At 35.6% G+C, this 24,640-nt stretch overlaps 1 protein-coding gene across 4 annotated transcripts in view; it reads left to right on the top strand.

Moving 5' to 3' along the window:
- The window catches only part of LOC150105306 (polyamine-transporting ATPase 13A3-like), a 479,234-nt gene that overhangs the window by 151,674 nt on the left and 302,920 nt on the right, over positions 1-24,640 (top strand). For all 4 annotated transcript variants that reach the window (XM_090394686.1, XM_090394683.1, XM_090394684.1 and 1 more), the window contains one exon: positions 10,173-10,245. In XM_090394686.1, coding sequence (XP_090250812.1) covers positions 10,173-10,245 — 73 coding nt within the window. The remainder of the gene's footprint in view (positions 1-10,172; positions 10,246-24,640) is intronic.

Raw genomic sequence — 24,640 nt, 5'->3', positions numbered from 1 at the left:
GACTAAAATACACAAAGATTATTGAAGGAAAAATGAAAGAGTTTGAGAACAGGAACCAAACCTTGGAGATTCAATGGCAAGCTTTGAAGAAAACCCTGATTGATTCAGCCAGAGAGGCATGTGGTGAAGTTGTCTGCAAAGATAGAAAAATCAGGACTCCATGGTGGACACAGGAAGTTAAAGAGGCAGTGAAGGAAAAGAAGAAATCATATCACACACTTGCCACATCCCATGATGTGGCAAATGTGTTTTCATCTCAGGATCTCACATGCTTCCTAACCATGTCTTTACTTAATTTTCAGGGATGACCTCCAGTTCTCCCCCACCCACCACACACCTTCCATAACCTGCAACATTTCATTTGAATCTCTACTGGAAGAGCCCTTCTTTAGTAATTTAACATGTTTCTATCATATATCCTTTCTTGTTTATTATTCAGACTTAGAAGATCTCATACACTTGGTCTGTTTTCATATGCACATTTCCATAGGTAAGATGTCATCTTAGTTACCCTCTGCTAGATCTTTTCACTTGTTTCCTAAACTTTGCTGAACCCACGTGAACACTGTAGTCAAGATGTGGTCTAGATCAAACATCGTGCAGTGGAAAAATAACTTCCTTCTTGCTTAAAGTTATTGCCATCTTTAACATTACAGTGACCTGATGGGGTTACTTAACCACTTCTCATTGTAATCCACAAATTTGAACTATTTGTGTGCTTTCAACCTCAGATCTCTAAGTCTCCATCATTCAGTTGCACAAATTACCATTACTTTAATATTCTTCCTGCAATATCCTTGACCAAAATGTATAAACTTGAAATTAGACATAGAATAGTGATTGTCATTTACCCATTGAACCAGTTTGTTCAGATCAACCTGCCAGGACTTGTCAGGATCGTTGGCAAATAATTCTGTACATTGCTATTCATACCATTTCCAATGGTATAAACATGTAAGTTAAACAATGTTGACCCAAGTATAGAACTGTGTGGTATACTACCAGTCAATTTCCTTCTCTTAGATTCAGAACCTTACTGAAAGTGTTTTATACTTTCAGTAAGGTTCTTTATACTACTCCCTATCCATATCCTTTCTTATCATGCTTGTGTTGAGACTTATATGATTGCATCAATCCCATACATTTCTGCCTTTGATCAAATCGGGCTCTTATAATAACTTGAATACCTCCACTTCATCCACATCCATCATTTCATCAAGTTTCTAATGTAAAATCCTATTAAATGACTTTTCAAAATCCAAAATTATTATGTATATCCATTATCCTTGTCAAATTCTGTAGTTACCTCTTATAAGGCATTAGCAAATTGCTAAAGAAAGGACCTACCTTTATTAAAATAAAGTTAGGTTGTCATAAGGAATCAAGATTCTATCTAACCACTTCTGGATGCAGTTCTTAATTAATCTCATCAAAAATGTAATGACACCTCCAGAGATACTTATCAGCAATGCTTTTTTTTTACTGCATGCCATAGTAATGCATGGGCAATAGTGATATGTGACATAATGATGCATTATATTTAGAAAGCTGTAATGTTCAGTAAGTTTTTGCATGTTTACCTAGGTTTATTTAATAAATTTACATTTTTCACTATGTCTATTGTTAAGATATTCACTTATAAAACTTTTTTTTTTATATTTGCTGTTTAAAATTTTTATTGAAAATTGTCATATACGTTTTACTTATTTTTATTTACTTGCACAATAAATTTTATGCTTAATATACTGGGTGTTATATATTTATATGCTGCTATTCCAAAAACATTATCTCATCATGAAGTGAAAATATCAGTAAATAATTTTTGCTTTCTTTCATATCTTTTTAATTTTCAATTTTTCATGCTAGTAATGAATGAGTACCAGCACCTCCTCTAACTTTGTTACTGTATAAAGAAATTTGAAAAGCAACTCATTATGAATTGCACCAGTTTCAACGCAAGCTGGAAGTATTAAAGTTATTGAAAAAGACTGATTTAAAATCAGGCTCTTTCAATAGCTTCAGTACCTTCAACTCGTCCATCTCCATCATATTATTTGTTCCCCCCTCCCCATCCAAATAAACAATCTGCCTGGGTTTGTACTTACTAAAGCTGTCATTTAACGCTGTAATTTCTTTAGAAATTGACACTTTCATACCTTTTGCATTCTTCTCCTCCTCCTTCTTCTTCTTCCTCCTCTTGCTTTAAACTTCAGCTTGTTGAATCTTCAATACATCACATTCCTTTTGCATTCACTAAGGTTATTCTTCCATGGTCTCTTTTCCTTGTTACATTGTGAAAAATTCTCTTGAATTTTCTTTCCATTTAGCTAACTGTTTTTCATAGCCTTATTTCACCTTCCTCACCATAACTCTGTCCTGATCTCCTTTTTATACTGCTCCTGGCTTGTTCATCACTTTTCTCCTGGCACTGGATACACAACATTTTATTTTTAGTCAACTCTTCCTTCACAGTCATATTCATCTATTGAATTCTTATGCAGTCGATTTTCCTGACTTTATAGACACAGTCATTTCCAGCTTTCTTTATATGCTTTGATGGTTTTGCATGCATTGATTGCTCTACCATTCAGTTTTTCATATGAGGCTCTGCTTCAAGCTGCCTTCTCAGGATATAATTATTTGCCTTTTATAGTTCCATATTTTTTAATTCAAAACTCTCATATGATATGCCACCTTCCAAGTTAAAACCACATTGACACTTTCTCCAGTTGGGAACAAAACAGTTTCCTTATTGATATACATGTTCTCAGATGGTATTTCTCAATCTAATATTCTTGTGACATGAATCTCTTCCTTAAACAGTGCACGATGGAAGGGATTTGAAACACAAATCCCTTCCATCATGTACTGTCTAAGGTAGCAATTGCTCAGTAACTGTATCTCCCCCCCCCTTCCATCTAGTCTATGTTCACATATTTGAATCATCCATAAGGTGATTCAAATATGTGAACATAAGCTATACTAGACTATACTTCCACCACCATTTAGAATCTCTACTCTGACCGGATTTAATTTTTTTGCAATCATTAGTGATCTCCCCTCCCTTTCTTTCTTTCTTTTTTTTTTATCTTTTCTTTCTTTGTCTGTCATCCCTGAATAATATTCATCGCATTCTATTCCTGTTAAGATGCCCTCCTCTATTAGCCAAGGTCTCACTAATGCCAATAATTATTGCTTTCATATGATTCACTAAAATTCACTAAGGCACATAACCTTACAGACATGTATAATGCTATACATTATGGGAAGGGTCACTACCCATACCAGTTTCGATCTTTATTGAGGTCTCATCAGTGGGAGCGAGGCAGGCAATTTGGTAAAGTCACTTGCTTGCCTGTTATACAGTTGCCCAGTCATGAAGATACTTGGTTTATGAAGAATATACAAATCAAGAATATAATTACTTGGCATTTTAATTTATAGTATAACCAAGTGAAAAATTTTTCAACATCTATCTCCAATCCAGAGTATTTTCGTAATAAGGGGTAATACCTTTTTGACTACTTGTATATTGGAAATATATGACATCTGCATTACTTCAACCTTGGTATCTCTTTTGAGTCTGGCTACCACTGATTGAGACTTCAATGAAGGTTGAAACTAGTCTGGGTAGTGGCCCATCCCATAATGCATAGTATTATACAGTGTAGCCATAATTAAAGAGGAGGTGTTTAGAGCTCTCTAGCAAAAAATATATTGGATGAAATTCAAACAAATTTGGTGTAAGTACACTCTGAGACGTGGGGTTTTGATTTGCAGACAAAAAGAAAAAAAAATTCAAAATTTTACCGCTTGTGGAGAGTTTGCACTAGTATCACGTGATATTTGCATAATATTGCTGTTTCTACTGAGAAGTTGATGGATATAAGGAAGACCGAAATGGATTCACATCATTCTGATAAGACTGAAGTGCTATGGTTCTCACCTTACTGGAACGTGCGTTGCTAGTCAAGCTTTACTATCAACAATGAAGTAATGCTAATGCCATGCCTTGAGAATTCCAGCATTTGAAGGAAAGGTCAGAGACAAGGTCTGACAATAACGAATCTTAGATTCGTTATTGTCATTAGACCTTTTCATATCTATTTTCATTTCATATTTCATATCTATTTCATATCTATTTTCAAATCATTTTGTCATTTGAAAATAGCAGATCTTTAGCATTGAGACCAGGATGAAGGCACAAACAGATTATTTCTGAACAAGGTGACAAAAGTTGCAACTGCCATCGTGGAACACGGAATGAATAACACACAAGGATCCAGCAGTGCTCAGGCAATATCAAAGCAACTGGAAATGCCGTACTCAACTGTGTGCATAATCCTGTGACAAATGCTGAGGTTTTTCCCCCGCTAAAAGATTTCCCATACTCAAGCTTTGCTTCATGGAGATGCCAAAACTTGACTGAAGTGCTTTGATGTTCTTAGCTCGAATGGAGGTGGATGATGCATGACCTTGACGATCTTGTGTAGTGATGAGCTACATTTTTATCTAAATGGAAGTGTTAACTCACACAGTTGCTGCATTTGGGCTGCAAATAATCCTCATGTGTTCCATCAGATCCCTTTACACTCATTGAAAAGTTACAGTATAGTGGTTTCACTGTATCATTTATTATCAGTCTGTAGTTTTTTGGAGATCTTTGCCTGACAGGGCCAGTGACTTGTACCATCTGTGCTGTTAGGTATCAAAAGATGCACTGCAACTTGTTCCACAACTGCAGCAGCGAAGTTGCCTTGACTCTACCATATTCATGCAGGATGGAGCAGCACATCACGTTGGATTGCTGGTACAGCAAATGTTACAAAAACCCTTCACAGAACACAGAGTGATTAGTCGTGCATTTTCCACAGCATGGCCACTTTGTTTGCCTGTTCTCAACCCCTGTGACTTTTGGTTGTGGGACCATTTGAAATCCATGATGTATGAGGGATATGTTCCTGATTTAATAAACCTTGAAAAATAGATTAATGCAGTATGTGAGGTCTGTTGCATTCCACCGTAGAAAATATCATTCACAGAATGCAGTTCTTAGAACTGAAAGGAGGACATATTCAACCACATCTGTAAGTTATATGAACACCAAAATTGATTTTTTGTGTCTCTTCCAGCCATTACTGTTTAATTAATCCTAAACCATGTGCTTATAGCACCAAATGTTCCCTGGTGGCAGAATTTTGTGCTATTTTTTTATCTTCTGTAAATCAAAATCCCATGTTCCAGAGTGTACTTACATCAAGTTTGGTTGAATTTTGTCCAATAGATTTTTTGCTACAGGGTTCTGAACACCTCCTCTTTAATTATGGCCACCCTGTACATGTTCATAAGGACCTTGTACCTGTAGACATTTTCAGTGCATACAGTTAAAGAGACAAAATTCTGCTTATATTACTTATTTCCAATGTAATTGGCTTCTGTAATTTATTTGTTTCAGTAAGGAAATACCGTGAGTGGACATATTACTAACTATTATAATAACGGAATTAACTCACGTCAATTATTCTTTATTCGTAGAATTTTCACCTGAGTATCACAGGCATCATCAGTACAGGTACAAGGCTAATTAAACAATAACTGTTTAATTAGCCTTGTTAAATTAAACATCAACAGTTATCGTTTAATTAGCCTTGTACCTGTACTGATGATGCTTGTGATACTCAGGTGAAAATTCTACGAATAAAGAATAATTGACGTGAGTTAATTCCGTTATTATAATAGTTAGTAGTAATTTATTTGCTTATAGTTGGTCCCACTCTTATGTATATTTGTTTTGTAATAGGGATATTCTAGATGATTGGAGGAGTTACTTTTTTGAGATTGCTAAATGAACCAAGAAGTAAGAACAGTGGTAAAATATATTCAAGAGGAATGCAATTGGGAGTACATTTCAGTACTTGAGGTAGAAAAAGCCATCAAAAACCTGAAGAGTGGAAAGGCAGCTGGAGTAAATTCAACCAGAAATGCCAAAATATGGGAGTATAAATATTTTACAGTGGCTACACCATAATTGAGACCTGTTCAGAAGGCTGAGTTCCAGATGATTGCAGAAGAGCTCGCCTATATCTATTTATAAAAAGGGAATGAACTGAATACAAAAATAATAACTAGTCAATAAACGGAAGACTCCAGAAATATTACATCATAGTGGGAATGTGAAATTCATTTTCCTGAAAGGTTAAAGGTGATGTAAGACCTAATAATTCTATCTTCTTACTTAGTGTTTTTCTGTAGCCACCGTAGCGCAGTTTGGAAGAATAGCGGAACATTGCGCCCTTCGATTGGAAAAGACCTGGGTTCGATTCTAAGAAAGATCAGCTCCTTCCTCTCTCTCTCTGCCTGGAGTTTACAAAGTACCCTGTTCCTGTAAGCTTGCGTCCTTTGGACAGACAGGCAGATCAGCATCCATCCGCCTGGAGTAACACAAGTCGTACATCGTTAAACACAACTATGGCCATTCAGGCTTGGCTGACCATGTTTTGGACACCACCCACAGAGTATCATGGAAGAAAACCACCATGCTCCACCACAGCAAATTCAAGAAAGAGAGACTTTTCTTAGAAGCAGCAGCAGCTCTCAGAAACCAACCAAATCTTAATAAATACGGTTGCATTAAGCTTCCGAAGATTTGGGAAACACTCATCACCAGAGGTCCCACCTTACATTCCAGGCCACCTACTACCGCCCTTAGAGGGTGCTCCACCTAGATAGGACTTTAGTGTCACCCACGTGGTTGGGCTTAGTATTGTAAGTTTTTGTGTGCATGTTACATTAATTGTTTTTGTAATCTCCGTAGATGTCCTAGTGACTAGGACGAAATATAGGAAGTATTAAATTCTAATTTAATTCTTTTTGAGTGTTGTAAAAAATCCATTAAACCTCCAACATAATGAGGAGAATCCTTATGTGGGCTTTTTCAGTTGAAGGTGAGTTAGCCAATCTCGTACGGTGGTAGCAGGGTTTTTTATCCCGGAACCTCGGGTTTTTCACCTGTGTACTGACAAATTGGCCTTCAGAACACATGCAATTTACAGACAAAAAAATACTGTTGTTGGTGAGGATGGGTGATAGATGGCATTGATGGTGGTAGTGGAGGATGAGATGTATTTAGCGATGTAGAGTAGTATGCCCTCCCACGATGAGTCCTTGGACTTCCTGGAGGTGTCGTGATAATAATAATGATAATAAAATTATCATTATTATTATTATCATGTGACACCTCCAAGGAGTTCAAGGGCTCATCACAGAGGGTACTCCACTATAACTCACTATCTCCCTTACTTAATCCTCTAACTACATGACACTGTATGTTGATACATACTGTTTGTAAATTGTCTGTTCTCTCATGGCTGATTTGCCTGGATGTAGGATGATAAACTTTATTACTGTTCTTCCAATTGCACTACACAGGTAAGATATATGAAGCATACTTGAGAAGAGGCTAAAGAAAATTATCGAAGGAAAACTTGAAAGAAGGATGAGCTGGTTTCAGTCCAAATACAGGTTGTCATCATCAGATTTAGATTTTCACTTATGACAAATAGTTGAGGAATTGTGGAGAATATAACAAGCACCTCTATTTACGAGTTGTAAATCTGGAAGAGAAATAAGACAATGTAAATTTTTTTTATATATTTATTTATGATGTATAATGAGTATATATAATTTATTTGTTGATTATATCCTTTCCTTAAATCTTGGCTTATGTTGTATTTTTTTTTTTCCTTGTTATTTCTTCAACTCTAAAATTTTGGCCCATACAATTCCTACACATTCTACCATTATTATTACCTCTAACCCTTGGCTGCTGTTAGTCTATTGCCCACTCTATAGACAAAGGAAATGCCTCTGGCTAGAGCCAATTTCTTTGTTAGAATAATAGTGTTAACCCGTTTCAAATTTCAGAAAATTTATTTGTTCATGCTGCGCCACCAACATTAGGTAGATGTGCAAATAATCACGATTTAGTGCCTACAATGTTTACGAAGCACTGCTGCCGATGTTGGTCCACAAGGTTCCGCATTTCCTTCTCAGCCTACGCTGACTTTCTGCTATGCCGAGACCCATGCGCACATTAGCATTCTACTTGGCTGCATTGCTGCTCTCATTCATCTCACCCTGACATCACTGGAACTTCCTTTCTCTGAAAATGTGTGATGGTGTAGTGCCAGTATAGTGTGAGAGCGCTTTGGCTAAATACTTAGCTAGTTTGTAAGTGGGAGAATCAATGCCATCTCGGCCCTATTTCAGTTCACCATTTCATTGTGAACTGAAATAGGGCTGAGATATTAGGAGGAAATTTAGCTTGGATTAGCTCTAAGGTTTCTTTGAGGGGGACATTTGTGAATAAGGAGGAGACGTCAAAACTGACCATTATGTCATTATGTTGGATTGTAAGGTTTTCTATACTGGCTTTCAAGTGGGCTGAGTTTTTTATGTATGATGGTGTATTGCCAGTATAGTGGGAGAGCGCTTTGGCTAAATACTTAGCTAGTTTGTAAGTGGGAGAATCAATGCCATCCACCATGGGACGTAATGGCACATTTTCTTTCTGTATTTTTGTTAGCCCATATATATGGGGGATTTAGAGTTATATGGTTTTAGTCTGTTAATAATCTCCACAGGCCAAGAAGTGACCTTTTTAAGGCGCCGTTGGAGTTTTCTAATTTGTGAGTTGGTGGGATTGTATGCAATGGGGAGGTAAGTACCTCGATCTTAAGCTTACCTGTGTAGTCATTATGATTGAGTACCACAGTTGCATTCCCCTTGTCTGCTTTGGTGATAACTATTTCTTTGTTTTTCTTCAATTCTCATAGTGACTTGTATTCACTAATGGATATGTTGGTTTTTGGTGATTTTGCTTTTGTGAGAACACAGGCTACATCCAATCTAATATCGTTGGCGATGTGGTTTGGAAGGTGGCGAATCCCACGTTCAATCTGAAAAATTTGGTGCATAAGACTGCCCCAAATTTGGGAAACATAGTTCAGAAGAACTTCAGCCCAAAGGTCAATAACTACCAATATAGCCCACCAGGGGGCACCATCAGGACTTTAGGAAAACTTCCTAGCTTTGTTTCTCATTTGCTGTTATGTAGTACTTGCGTGCACTTGTTCTTTATTTTAAGTTCCCATAGAAGATGGCAATGTGACGTTGCTGAAATATCGGAAAGCATATATTAAAGTTGTTTTAATTTATATTTCTAGTGTACGCTGTCAATTCCTTAATTATTAGTTATCATTATTATCTCTTTCATTCAAGATTTAACAACAAGGTGCCAAGAGAAAAAATGAAAACTTGGTATTCTCTTCTGTTTAACATGTCATTTGTCTAGTTGCTAAATTTTTACAAATATCTTAACTATCCAATATCAGAAGATTGTTCTACTTTTGGAGCATTGCGCCAAAAATCTAAAAATACCTTGATGCTGTTCAGAAAAGGCAAGTACCTAATTAACAATCCTCTGTCTTTCTTTGTGGATCACTACCTTATGAGAGTATGCCAAACATGCTATAAATATTCATCATCTCCATAATTCAAGAGCAGAAAAGTTAACCTGACACACAGAATTGACTACTAAATATTGTACAGAACCAAAATGGACATACTTGTATGAACCAACTTGTTTCATAAAATGCCACATGGCTAGCTCACAGTTATTTTTCTACTGTTTTCATCTGATGACATTTTAAACAAATCAGCCAGCACCCATCATGTGGCTAGCTTATTGTGTATATAAAAGTTTTTTTTAATACATTTTTCTTTATTTTCAGTTCTTTTAAATTCATAGTTTGCATTATTCATTTTATCAATATTGATTTTTTTTGTTGTTGTTATTGGTTTTTTTCATGTTTTTTGACTATATGAATGTATTTCTACACTCCATTATCAGTATTTTATACTAGCCACCTCTAATTATATACCATCTCAGATCTGATCAGTCTTGAAGTTATTTATCATCTTTACCTTAAAAATTTTTTTGCACATGTGTCAAATTAACATCCTTTAATTAAAACCTCATTTAATTTTTTCTTTTAGTCCAGTAGAGAATATAAAAACTTTAATGATATAAACCATTGATTAAATAGAATTAGATTAAAAAAATTTTTTTATTGTAAATTTTATTTATGAAGCTGATTTTTCCTTATATATAGCAAAGTATTACATTGCACAATATGGTGGCAAGTGTTAATACTGTAATGGTTACAGTTTATAGACAAGAAGGAGGTAAGCTGTTTAATAAAATGTTTGTAATGCGACTTTTATATTTTGAAGGTTGTTATTTCTATATTAACATTGCAGAAAACATTTAATTTAACTGAAGACCATAACCTTAATGAAAAAATGCTTCTTGAGATAATATTATTTACTCCTGCATGGCAATTGCTTTGATGTAGTTTTATTCACTAAAGTTTTCAATGATTAAGTGGGAAAACTTGATCTGTTATACAGAAGTCGACTTCCAATATCATTTACTAAATAATTGCAATAAAAAAACTATTGACAATGATTTGAAACTTTAACATTCTGATGATTAAAGTCTGTAAACACGTCAGTAATAATGTGTTTACAGACTTTTTTCCATCTTCTCTATGCCAACTGCCTGCTCTAATGACTCAAAAAAAATTGCCTCCATTTTTTTCTTAAGAGATCCTTCTGTGGGACCAGAGGCACAAATAAGTTTTCTTGACCATTTTCTCATCTTGAAGTTTGCCCACATAACTCTTCTTGAAATTGCTTCCAGTCTAGAAGTTTATCTTCATGTCTGGTGTTGAATGCTCTTGCTACTTTTCCTTCATCCTCATTGCCTGAATATAACATTCTGTATGTATTATTTGAAGTAGTTGAAGTAAATAAATACTTCAAATAATACATATAGAATGTTATATTTGGGCAATGAGGATGAAGGAAAAGTTTACACTACTTCAACTGCTCATGATTTACAGACCCATATCCATGAACTTCAAATTGCTAGCAAAACAGCTGGCCTGAGGATAAATCTAAAGAAGACCAAGTTATGTCCAACCAGAAATAATAAAAATCAATAATGATGAAATTAAATAATTGGATCATTACATATACTTAGGACAACAGATATCAATGGAACAAAATATCATGGACAAAATTAAAAGGTGCACAATTCTTGGATGGAAAGCATTTGGGAAAACTACATTCAGTATTCAAAAGCCAACTACCATTATGCCTGAAGAGAAAAGTTTTTAACCAGTGTATTCTTCCTATATTGACATATGGCTGTGAAACATGGACCCTAAAGGCAAAGGAAATTCAAAAATTAAGAACAACACAATTTAGTGTAGAAAGATGTGTGCTTGGTACACAAGACTGGATCACAAAAGGAATACATGGATAAGAAACCAAACTCTCTGATGTCATAGGAAGAGTGAAACATCTGAAGTGGGCTGGACATATTGCTTGAAGACAAGATCAGTGATTGACAAAAGAAGTAATGGATTGGATTCCACGAGAGTAAAAAACGACTCTGACCTACATCATAGTGGATTGATGATATCATCAGATTTGTAGGAGTGACATGGGAAAAGAGAGACATGGACAAACAGTCTTGGAATGATCTTGGAAAGGCCTTTATCTAGCAGTGGATTGATAATGGCTGATGATGATGATGGTGGTGATGATGTATTATTTAGTAGGATCTCACCTGTTATAGTCTTCTTTCTTTCAATGGAAACACTAATTATGTCCTTGTGGTACTTTTCCACTTCTGCAAGTTTAGTTTCCTTTCCATTGATGCTTCTTATGCTGATGGCTCCTATCTTCAGTTCTTCTGCCATTGTGTTTATTCCAGTTGATGACTTTTCACTGTTTGCCCTAGTTCCCTGCATGGTGGTGGTGGTCTCCTCCTCCTAGTTATATAGCTTTGATGCTCAAGCAATCTTAATATGTAATCATATTTATTTGTAATACAATAAAAACAAATAAAGTTATTTTTGAATAGTTGTTGAAATGTTGTTCATTTATTTCATTATTCTTATAGTGTTGTTAACTAATGCCATTAAATATTAAAATGGTCTTGTCATTAATGCTGAAACTGTCATTGTTCAGAAAATGAGTTTGCAGTGGATTGTGCATGCAGTCTGTGAATAGGTGTAGTTATTATTTTCTTCAGCTGGTATTGTGCATATGGTGAAGAGGTCATACATGCAACATTGAAATCATTTTAATTTCTCTACTTGCTGATAGGGGAAAGTTGCTGCAGCTGAATCATAGAATGATTTTTCTCATAAACTTGGATGTGTAAAAGGATCCCCCATTTTTGTGGAAACCAAAAAGGGGACAATGTTGTTTTGTATCATGACATAACTAGTACCTTTTCAGATCAGTAATTAACATAAATTAGCTCTGGTCTTCAAAAAAATATGCCACTTTGCAGTGTACAGAGTGTTGCATCTCTATTCTGTATCATTCCTCTTCTAGGAAAGAAACATTATAATGATAATCATTCATTTCATATATATATATATATATATAAGCAGTGAAATTTTCCTGCTCCAAAAAATTTCATTCTAGTCCTGAACCTGAGCAGAGCTTAAGAGTAAAATTTATCAATAAAAACAGACAATCTTAGTTGTTTGTTTTTTCCTTGATATGCTAATTCACTGAAATCAGGTAAATTTATTTTCCTGAATTTACAGAAAATCTACCCATATAAGATCACTTTTACCATCATTCTAAGAAATAAGGTATCATTCATAAACTGCTTCATAAAAAATAGTTATAGAAGAAGAAGGTATAGATGTTAAAAATAATATCTACATGGTATTATTCCACATATATAAATATTGCAAATCTGCATACATTTTAGAAAAGTTGTGTCATTGACTTCTTTATTGCCCAGATTTATTTTCTCATTTGTGACTGATTTTAACATTAATTACCCAGAAAATATCAGTGAAATAAAGAATTCAAAAAATAAGGATACATGTAAAGATATGTAAGTGGTTGAAATGGGAGCAGGTTAAATACTGGATGAATGATAATGAGCTTACAGTTTGAAACTTAACTGATCAATTGTATTATACATTGGCCTAAATAATGCATATGTTATGATAGTACAACATAATCAAAGGTCATGTAATGACAAATGTCACATTACCTGATTAAACAAGACTCTTGCTATAACAAATGAGTTATAAATCATCTACTAGAACAATTAAGTTTACTGAAAATGAATCACTATCAACATATAGAGCATCAGTGGAAAAAAAATAGTAAAGCTAGCAGAGCTACAGAAATACCATATGGAAATAATTGGTGTTACCAAGATAAAGAGGAGAAAAATAGGTGAAATCCTTCTAAATAATTAATATAAAATGATTTCTTGCACAGTTTTAAGAAGCATTATGTAACTTACTTCAAGTGGAAAATTTAAAAAAAAAAATTCTTTTAGTCATTAGAAAGAGTTCTTGACAAAAAAAAATAAAGAAAAATTTTCTTGTAGTACGATAAGAAATGTGGAAGGGGAAAAGACAGACCTAATAGTAATGCCAAATATATGATGCATTTCTGCTCTTGACATGTATTAGTCATTATTGATACATTCTACTTTCATTAACATACATTGTCAATAACATAGGTACAGTGCTGTGCTAAAATGAATTCACTGTAGCAGTCCACAATAACTATTCCTGTATCCTTATGAGTTTTTTTATAGTAAAAATTTATGGTCCCATGTTTTAGTAGTACAAAAATACACATAAGTTCATTTGTAGAGAACATACAGGAAACTTAAGTTACATCATAGCTTATAGTAATGTTTTAGTTTGGTCCAAGATACGAGAATTTGCAAAGGTTGTTGAAGTAGTGATTATTGTCTGGTTTTGAGCAGGATCTAAATAAATAGCACAGTGTAAAGAGAAAATAAGTGTAAAGACTATTCACTTATTTTCTCTTTAAAGTGAACAGTTTTCCTGCTTTCTGGTGTAAAATATAGATATAAGTATACAAATATAGAGTGAAAGAGTTGATGGGTGGGGAACAAATTTGTGATTTACAGATTGGTCAACTATGCTGGCAGAAATGTATGCAAACATATATTTGTGCCAGGCATAGTTGATCAAGTGGATAGCATACCCACTCACTGAATTCAGATTCAACTAGAAGCATTGATGTTTGTTTAATGTCTGGGAGGTAAATGAACTTCATCATCTGGTGTGAGGCTACTACCATCCTGACTTATTGGAGACCTGAAATAGCATGAAAAACCATGATTGTTGTCTAGAGCAGATTCCTGATTATCTAATCCTTAGCTCACTAATATAGTCTTCTTCTTGAGTATTCTGCAATTGAGCAGGTTTTTCTCTTAGTAGCAAAAACTTTCCTTCCACTCTCTTTTGTTCTGAGCCTTCTCTTTCAAGGTTGTGTACCTGTCTCCATTTAGCATGTCATCTAGCATTGTTTTCCTTACTCTTCCTCTGGGTCTTTTCCGTCTATTTTTCCTTCGATGGCATCTCTGATGATTCCATTCCCTCTCAGAATATGTCCGATCCAGTTTCCCTTTCTTCTTTTTATCCTCCTTAACAGATTTCTACTCTTTTTAAGACCTCTTCATTAGTTATTTTATCTGTCCATTTGATATTTTCCATCCTTCTCCAAATCCACATCTCAAAGCTTTCCAAAATCTTAATAATTTCTTTCTTCTTCAATGTCCAAGTTTCAGCTGCATAGAGGGCAACACTCCACAGATAACATTTTATTAGACTTTTCTTTAGATTTCTATCCATTTTACTTCTGAATAAATTCGTTTTCATTAAAGGCATCTCTTCCCATTACTATTCTTGCTTTTATGTCACTTTTACATCTTCCATCACTCCTAATCACACTTCCTAGATATTTAAATGTTTTTACTTGATTCAATTTTTTTTCACATTTATTTTGATATCCATATTTGCCTCTTTCCTTGATATGTTTATTACCTTTGTTTTTCTTATGTTAATTTTCATTCCATAATTGATACAGGATTCCAGTAATCTGTTCAATAGATGTTAAAGGCCTGTTTCAGTATTTGATAATAATGCCTTGTCATCTGCATATCTTATTGCAAATATTTGTCTACTTCCAATCTTTATTCCTTCTTCTGAATTCTTGCTTCTTTTCACATTGCTTCAGAATACATGTTAAACAAAACTGGTGACAGAGAATAGCCTTGTCTTACTCTTCGTCCAATGATACCTAGTTCTGTTGTACTATATATGTCTCTCACCATGGCAGTTTGTCCCATATATAGTGAAATAATTAGCCTTCTGTCTTTCCAATCTATACCAATCTTTTCCATTACTTCTACCATCTTATCCCATTTTACAGAGCTTTTTCAAAATCTACATAACAGATATTAACTCCTTTATTCACTTACTATTCTTAACAGTCCAATCGCATCTCTTGTTCTCCTACCCTTCCTGAAACCAAACTGATCTTCTCCAAGAAATTCTTCCACCTTAGATGCAATTCTTCATGTTAAGATTCTCATAAGTATTTTTGATGTATGGGAAATGAGGCTTGTTGTTCTAAAATCCTTGCAGTTCATTGCATTACTTTTCTTTGATAGGTATAAATATTAAGGTCATAAAATCTTTTGGTAATTCTCCTTTGTTATAAATTAAATTTATTAATTTTGGTTATTTCTTCAGTTCTTTTCTTCTGAAGTTGTTTCAGGAATTCTGCAGGTATTTCATCTATTCCTTCTGCCTTTCCACATTTTAGTTCTTTAATGGCCATTTCTACTTCTGTCTTCAAAAATCTCTGGGCCTAGATCACCTTGATCTACCTTCTTTATATCTTCTAATGGCAACTCATTTGGTCTATTTTCCTTGTTATGTAGATCTTCAGTATATTTCTTCCATCTCATTAGGATTTTATCTTCTTCAGTTATGATTTCTCCATTCTTATTTTCTATGTGTCTAGCTCGAATTCCATTTCTTTTGTTATTCATGCTTTTTACTTTTACATACTAATATAACTAATGCAAAAGTATATCATCCAGGTGGTGACGTTGAAAAAATGAAGGAACCATTAGTTTATACGGGAATTGTGATGAATGAAGGGGATGTGAAAAGTCTATTACAGAACCTTAATGTGAATACATCTGTGGGATTGGATGGTATACCGGCACGGGTCTTGCATGAAGCGGCTAATGAATTATCAGTGCCCTTCACCATGTTGTTTAATCTGAGTCTCGAGTCTGGCTTAGTCCCAAAGGAGTGGAAAGAGGGGAAAATAGTTTCACTGCATAAAGGAGGATCCAAGACTATGGTTGCAAATTACCGACCGATCAGCATATCAGGAGTCGTTGTCAAGGTCTTGGAGAAAGTAGTCAAGGGAAAAATACAGGAATGGATTGATGAAAATGAGATACTGTACAGAGGACAGCATGGCTTTGTGAAGGGTAGATCATGCCTCAGTAACTTGCTCAAGTTTTATAACAAGGTGACGGCTGAACTGGATAAGGGAAATGGGTTTACAGTGATACTGCTGGACCTGGCAAAGGCGTTTGACAGGATACCACATGGAATTCTCATCCGCAAACTACAACATATGGGAATGGATATAGGGTTGGTGAGATGGATAGCTGGGTGGTTGATGGAGAGATATCAAAGAGTAGTTTATTCAGGGGTAGAGTCCGAAAGACGGCCTGTGACTAGTGGTGTGCCACAGGGTTCTGTTCTTGGACCACTGCTGTTTAATCTGTTCATTAACGATATAGGGAAGGGTCTAAGTGGGACAGTTCATTTGTTCGCTGATGATGCAAAGTTGGGTAGGGCGATAGTGAACGCAGAAGATGTCAAAGTCTTGCAAGATGACTTAGATAGATTGGAGTTCTGGACTAAGGAGAATGGATGTCAATTTAATGTGACAAAATGTAAGGTTATGCATTTTGGAGTGAAAAAATTAGCAGCAGTATACCACATTGGTGGAACTGTACTCCAAGAGATTGATGAGGCCAGGGACTTGGGAGTGTTGGTGGATAGGGAGATGAAGTTTAGGGGGCACATTGCAAAAGTAGCTAAATCAGCTCATCAACTCTCTTGGTTGTTGAAAAATACCTTGACGAGCAGGGACAAGCAAGTTATTGTACCTCTGTACCGAGCCTTGATAAGACCTCATCTCGACTACTGTGCCCAGATTTGGTCACCTCGGTTCCTTCTTGATGGGGAGGAGGTGGAGAGGATCCAGAGGCAAGTGACTAAGATGATAGCAGGTCTATGGAATGAACCATATGAGAACAGGTTGAGGATTTGTGGGTTGCAGAAACTAGTTGATAGGCGGAAGAGGGGAGATATGATTGAGACATTCAAATTGCTAAAAGGATTCTATAGGATTAATTCAGATGATATTTTTGAGATCAGGACTGGTGGTGGGAGAACTAGGGGACACCCATGGAAGCTGGGCAAGAGCTTGGTTAGCAGGGGTGTTAGAGCTGGGTTCTTTGCTTTTAGAGTGATAAATGAATGGAATAAGCTGCCAGAGTCTGTTGTGGGTGCTATGACAGTGAGCGAGTTCAAGGCAAGGTATGATAGATATTGTGAGAATGTTGAACAGTTGTGTGAACATGATGTTTAGGGCCTCCCTCGATGAGTCTAAGGACTCCTGGAGTAGCCCGTGGTAATAATAATAATAATAATAATAATAATACCGTCTTACTTTCATACCAAAACATAATACCTTCCCACTCTCTCATAATTTTCCATTTCTTCACATTGTTTTTTAAGCCAATCTTCTCTACTTCTTTCTGCTTCCCTTTTCAGTTCGTCATTCAGGGTTCTATATTGTACAAATATATTGTAAAAATAAAGACACCCCTTCTGGGGTGTCTTTATTTTTTTTTTCCATTTTCTATTTTCTTTCATTAGAGAAATCATCTCATTAGTTATCCAAGGTTTTTTTATTCTTTTGCCTCTTACATATCCAATTTATTCTTCTTCAATCTTCTTTATTTTCTCTTTAACTTGTTCCCATTTCTTTTCTGGATCTTCAGTTTTGACAAAACTTGTTTCATCTAATTCTTTCTCCAATCGATTTCTAAATCCCTCTGATTTTTTAATTTCTCTAAGTTCCATTTTTTCCTTTTCATAGCTTCTTTTATTTTCTTTTGTTTCACGTTTATTTCTATGAATAGTAGGTTGTAGTCAGAGTAAATATCAGCTCCAGGATATGTGCATGCATTTTTTATACTATTCTTGTATCTTTGTTTTACTATAATGTAATCAATTTGATGCCTTTCCATATCTCCTGTTTTTTCCATGTGTATATCTTCTCTTAGATTTTTTAAACCAACTATTCTTAATTATTAGCTTATTTTCTTTACAGAATTCCACTAACCTTTCCCCTCTCTCATTTCTATTACCTAGTCTTTATCTTCCTCCTACACTCCCATCCTCTTCTTCTCCCATAACTCCATTCCAGTCTCCCATTATAATCATATTTCCTTTTTTCTTCCTTAATTAATTCTTGTAATTGTTCGTACATTTCCTCTATTTCCTCATCTGAATGGTCAATTGTTGGAATATATACCTGTGTTATTGTTATGTCCAGATTCAGCGTTCAATTTTACTACCATAATCCTGTCATGGAGTGCTTAAGGGTCAAAGCTGTATAACTGCGAGGAGACCTCCACATAGCTTTAAGGGAATGTGGAGAACCGACTAGGACCTTTGACCTAATGTCCAATCCTCACCTTCTCATGGTACACCCTGTTGGGTATCTACTTGGATACTGAATGGATGAGGATGGGCTGGCAATTTGGGATTTAGCCAACAAAATTGTATTTTTATTGGCTTAAACCAATATACAAAATGATGATACAACATGACAAAATTTCACACTGGCTGGGGTGTCACCTGGTTAAACAAGCCCCCCCCCCCCCCCGTTGTTTTTGCCAGGGAACCAGGGCAAACAGCGAAAAGTCAGCTACTGGAACAAATCTGAAAACACACCCGAACTTTACATCACCAGAGTTAACATTTCAGTACTATCAACATAAGAAGCCTGAATAGCAAAGAAATGGAGCTAGCTGAGGAATTAGATAAGTACCAGATCGACATAATTGGGATGACTGATACAAAAAAGACAAAAACTGGTGAGATCTTTATGAGCTATAAATACAAAATGTTATATTCAGACAATGACACTCAAGGAAAAGATGGAGTAGCCATAGTATTCAACACAAAATACGAGGCTAATCTTCTTGAATTGCAGGCTGTCTCAAGTAGAGTGATGTGGGCAAATATGAGAATGGTGAACTGGACAGTGAGACTTATTTGTGCCTATGGTCCCACAGAAGGTTCTACCACAGTAGAACCTTCTGTGGGACCTAAGAACTCCTCCACTTCTACCTTAGTAGAACCTTCTGTTCTACTAAGGTAGAAGTGGAGGAATTTTTTGAGGCTTTTAGAGAAAGCAACTAACACAATGAAAAAGGAAAAGTTGGTCATTGTTGGGGAACTAAATAGCAGAGTAGGAAATGATTGTCAGACATACAAAAATATTTTGGGGAAAATTTGGAGAAAAGAGCAAAGCTAATAATAATGGCAAATACCTGTTGGATTTCTGCTCAGGACATGGACTGGTTATTACTAACACCCTGTTCCAACATAAAAATGTGCACATATTCACATGGAGAGAAGAGGCAAGGAATAAGATAAGTCTCATTGACTATGTTATTGTTGATAGTGATGTTTTCTCCCTGGTGCAGGACACCAGAGTGTACAGAGAATTTGAAATTGGAATGATCACTATTTAGTCTTGAGCAGGATAATACTGAATTTCATATTGAAAAGAATAACATGTAAGAAAGTTTTAAAACAAATAAAAGTTGAACAGCTCTCAGATGTAAACTGTAGACTAAAATACACAAAAATTATTGAAGAAAAAATGAAAGAGAACAGGAATCAAACCTTGGAGATTCGGTGGCAAGCCTTGAAGATAACCTTATTGATTCAGCCAGAGAGGCGTGTGGTGAGATTATCTTCAAGGATAGAAAAATCAGAAGTCCACGATGGACACAGGAAGCTAAAGAGGCAGTGAAAGAAAAGAAGAAAGCATATCAAAAGCTCCTGGCAAATAAGTCAGCTTGTGCTCTTAGAGGATACAGAGACAAATGTAAGAAAGATAAACACTGTGTAAAACTGGCTAAACAAAAGTAATGGGAGGACTTTATCAAGAACATAGAAAATAAATAACAAGAATGTGCCAAAATATTCTGGAGGTTGTTGAAGAAGCTTAGAAATGGAGGAAAGAGTGCTGTAAAAGGAATTAGAGATGACTAAGGTTACATGAAAACAGGAGAAAAAGATATCCTTGAAGTATGGAGTAATTACTTTGAAAAACTGCTAAATGAAACAAGCAATGATGAGAGCACAGTGGTAAAAAACACTCAGGAATACATATCCATACTTGAAGTAGAAAAGCCATCAAAGGCTTGAAATGTGGAAAGGCAGCAGGAGTAGATGATATTCGACCAGAAATGCTGAAGTATGGTGGTATAAAAGTCGAAAAGAATAGCCTCTTGGCTCTTAATTGTAGTAATAATATATGGGTGCACAAGTCGTATAGTAAAGTATGTAAGTTCTGTTCACTTAAACCTTGGTATTAACCAGGTCTACCTACTCACTGATGAGACCTCAATATAGGTCAAAACCAGTCTGGGTAGTGACCTTCCCTTATAATGTAAAACAGTAATACATCTCCTAGGAGCTGCGTTTTACATTATGAGAAAATATTAAGGACAGTCATCGAAACTTGCTCCACCTTTGCTCCGAGTTGCCCTAGTGTTGTGCTACCAAGTGTTGACTCACGTTTGGACTCGCCGAACGTTCTTCGGCATGAAACTCTTAGATTTCAATCTTCGAGTTTCTTATTCAGCTTTAAAATAATGAGGGATTTATTATCTCCTTAACTTAAATCTTCTTCTATATAAGGCATGGAACTGTTATCCCAATCAGTGGTGTGGTTAGAGATTGAGAAGTGATGGGCTAATCCTGAAGTGTCTGTTCTGTTGTTGTTCACATCCCGTATATGTTCTTTTTTTCGAATTTCCAGGCCTCATGATATTTGGCCTATGATGTTGCATGTTTGAAGAAGGCATTAATGTCCTTAGGAGATCTCAAAATGTGGGGTATAGTTTTGACCAGTTTGAGAGCAACTCTGATGAAAGATCTCATGAGTTTGGCTAATTTTGTTGAAACTGGGGGATGACGATGAACGATGTATGTTGTGTGACAGGAGGTTGTAGCTGTGGAGGGTTCCTATGAAGAATCTTTTTGATTATGATAAATTTAGTTTAATCCTTTATCCAAGTGTGAGCAAACAAAGTTTGTGCCTGAAAGTATCTTCAGGACTGGGGTAAGGTGGTACAATCCTTTAATTCTTTATCCACACTTGGATAAAGGATTAAACTAAATTTATTATACTCTAACCAAGTGAAAAATAAACTTTCAACATCTTTCTCTAAATCCAGAGTAATTTATTAAAAAAGGGTGGCACACCATTTGGCAACTCCTATAGGTAGAGTTGACCTGCTAATGCTAAAACCTGGTATCTCCACTTGGGCCTGGCTCCCACTGAAGAGACCTCAACAAAGGTCAAAACTAGTCTGGGTTGTGGCCCTTCCCTTAATGCATAACATTAGACATATCCGCAAGGAGATGTGTTTTGCATTATGGGAGATACTGAGATAGGAGTGTTGGTAGCTTGCTCCACCTTTGCAAGGAGTGCCCTGGAGTTGTACCACCTTACCCCAGTCCTGAAGATACTTTCAGGCACAAACTTTGTTTGCTCACACTTGGATAAAGGATTAAACTAAATTTATTATACTCTAACCAAGTGAAAAATAAACTTTCAAAATCTTTTTGATTATATTTTTTGGGTAACCATTGTTTACTAGTGTTTGAGATATGAGAGTGAGTTCATCAAGGAGATCTTTTTTCTTCTGAGATAATATTGGTTGCTCTATTTTTAAGCATATGTATTATGTTGAGTTTTTGCACAAAATTGTGAGACGATTTGATGTACAGGTAACGTTCAGTGTCTGTAGGTTTTCGATAGATTGTGAGCTGGATTTGTCCATTCTCTTGTTTTTTTTTAGTCTATCTAGAAAAGGCAATTGATTATTCTTTTCCAGCTCCAACATGAACTGTATTTTTTGGTGGAAGGAATTTATAAGAAAATCAACTAAAGTATTTTCTGTGTCTTTCCAATTAATGAAAACATCATCTACTTATCTTCACCAAACCAGTGGTGGATTTACTTTGGAAAGGATGTCAGCTTCTAGTTTTTTCATGAACAGATCAGCGCAGCGCAGGGCAGGGACAAGGGACAAACAAATCAGCAATGTTTGATTTGTTTGTCCCTTTTTACTTTTGACTTCTCCAAGCGACTTTTTTTTCGGATGCCCCTCTTCTGATGGTCTTCACTCAGCACTCTGGCACTTAGTTTCTGGCTCATACTCAAAACACCCATTTCTTCACCAGTAAAGATCGTTTCAAGGAAGTTTGAGTCCTTACGAACAGTTTTAATGAGGTCCTTGCAGTGTTCAATTCTCTACATTTTTTGGTAGTCAGTCAACTTGTTGGGAACAAATCGCGAATTCAATTTACGAAGGTCCAAACTCTCAGTCAAATTGCTGTGCACAGTTGATTTTGGAATCCCTAATTCATCTTCAATCAATCTCATGGATGATTTTGGTTTTTCTTTGATGAAATCATGCACTTTTTGGATGTCAACTTCGCTCAGTCCAGTTTCTGGATGGCCCAGCTTTTCATCATCCTTAAGCGTGTCACGACTACTTTGAAATTGCTTAAACCACTTATAAACTTGAGTACGGGATAAGCAGTCATTACCGTATGCTTTTTGAAGCATTTGATTTGTTTCGGTAAAACTTTTAAAAAGTTTAACACAAAAGTTAATCGCAGCTCTCTGTTTGAAACTCATTTTCTGACCGTTCATCAAAACACACTCTCATTCTTGGCACTATAACTTGGCTTCTAATGAAACAAATGTCATAAACAGTTGACACAACACTAATGAAGGTTGCCGCTTTCGATATACAACAGGTGGCACCACTAGTTTCTTCTGTTTTCAAAAAGTTCAGTTTCTTTTTGAATACACCCAGACATACACCCTCTGGATAGAGGGTGTATGTCTGGGGAGGAAAAAGGGAAAATTTTAGAACAAGACCAAATAAACTGCATATCTAATTATAAGAATAGGCTCGGTGGTAATTTATTGTCTATACACAAATGCCAGGAGCATTAGAAACAAAGGGGTTGAGTACATTGCTTTATTGAATACGATGTGACCTAAGATTGACATTCGGATTCAAGTGTCATGTTATAAGAATAGGCTAGGTGGTAATTTATTATGTCTATACACAAATGCCAGGAGCATCAGAAACAAAGGGAGAGTTCGTTGCTGTATTGAATACGATGTAGCCTAAGTTTGTTGGCATTAGTGAAACATGACTATCAGAATCAGATATGGTAAGTGAGATCAAGTGTAATGGGTATATTAGTTTTGGGAATGACAGAAGAGATGACTTAAGTCCAGCTAGGGTAGAAACACAAGAAAACACTGATGGTAACAATGTCCCATGTAGCAGTGAGCTTGAGTCTATCTGGTGTGAAGTGGAGGTTAACAGAATGAAATATATGGTGGGTATGTCTAGAGACCTGGTGGCTGAGTTGCAGGGTGACGAAGAAATGCATCGCCAGTTTAGCCTTAATTTACCAAACACTGATTTGGTAGAAGAGAAATCTCATGATAAGAAAGAAGAGGAATTTATTGATAGAGGTTTATAAACTTGAATGGGTGTTATAGGATATCAACTGATGAAATTTTTTGTTATGTGGAAGGTGGGGAGAGAACATGGGGTATCCATGGAAGTTAACTTTGTTTGTAGTCAAGAAAGGGGGAAGAGCTAAGTTTTTCTCCCAGAGAGCAGTGAGTGAGTGGAATAATTTGTCCTTAGGAATAGCAAGTGCATCTAGTGTGAATGAATTTAAGAGAAGATATGATAGCTAGTTTGGGTGATTTATAGCCTCCCTTGATGAGTCCTTTACTTCCTGAAAGTCTCAAATAATAATAATATTATTTGTAATATGTATAATTATATATATATATATATATATTAGGGGGCTCTGACGGCTACGTTGCCCCCCCCCCCCCCCCCGGAGCTTACGGCACCCAACCCCCACGAGTTCCGGACTGGTAGGCCTGTTCTCTTTGAATTCTGATTACTCGAATTTTGTAGACTCGACACAGGGTAGCCCTGAGTTTCAAATAACTTGACAAAAAACGTGACATAAAAACGTTACAAAAAAGCTTATCATTTTGTATTATAGAGTAGATATATATATATATATATATGCATTCAGGAACATTGACTCGGTTGTTTTGATACATTTTTATAAAGAGATTTAATGACTAAAACCGAGAATAATTGTAAGGCTTTAATGATATAAAATATATAGTATTTTATATCATTAAAGCCTTACAATTATTCTCGGTTTTAGTCATTAAATCTCTTTATGTATATATATATTTATAATAATAATAATTATTATTATTAATAAATCAAATAAAAAAACTGAAGAAG

This window comes from Typopeltis vanoorti, chromosome 6 (assembly GCF_054136105.1).
Source record: "Typopeltis vanoorti isolate ZY-2024b chromosome 6, IOZ_Tvanoo_1.0, whole genome shotgun sequence".
In the NCBI taxonomy this organism is placed as follows: Eukaryota; Metazoa; Arthropoda; class Arachnida; order Uropygi; family Thelyphonidae; genus Typopeltis; species Typopeltis vanoorti.
The sequence above is the reverse complement of the archived record's forward strand: the minus strand, read 5'-3'. Positions and strand labels throughout refer to the sequence as shown.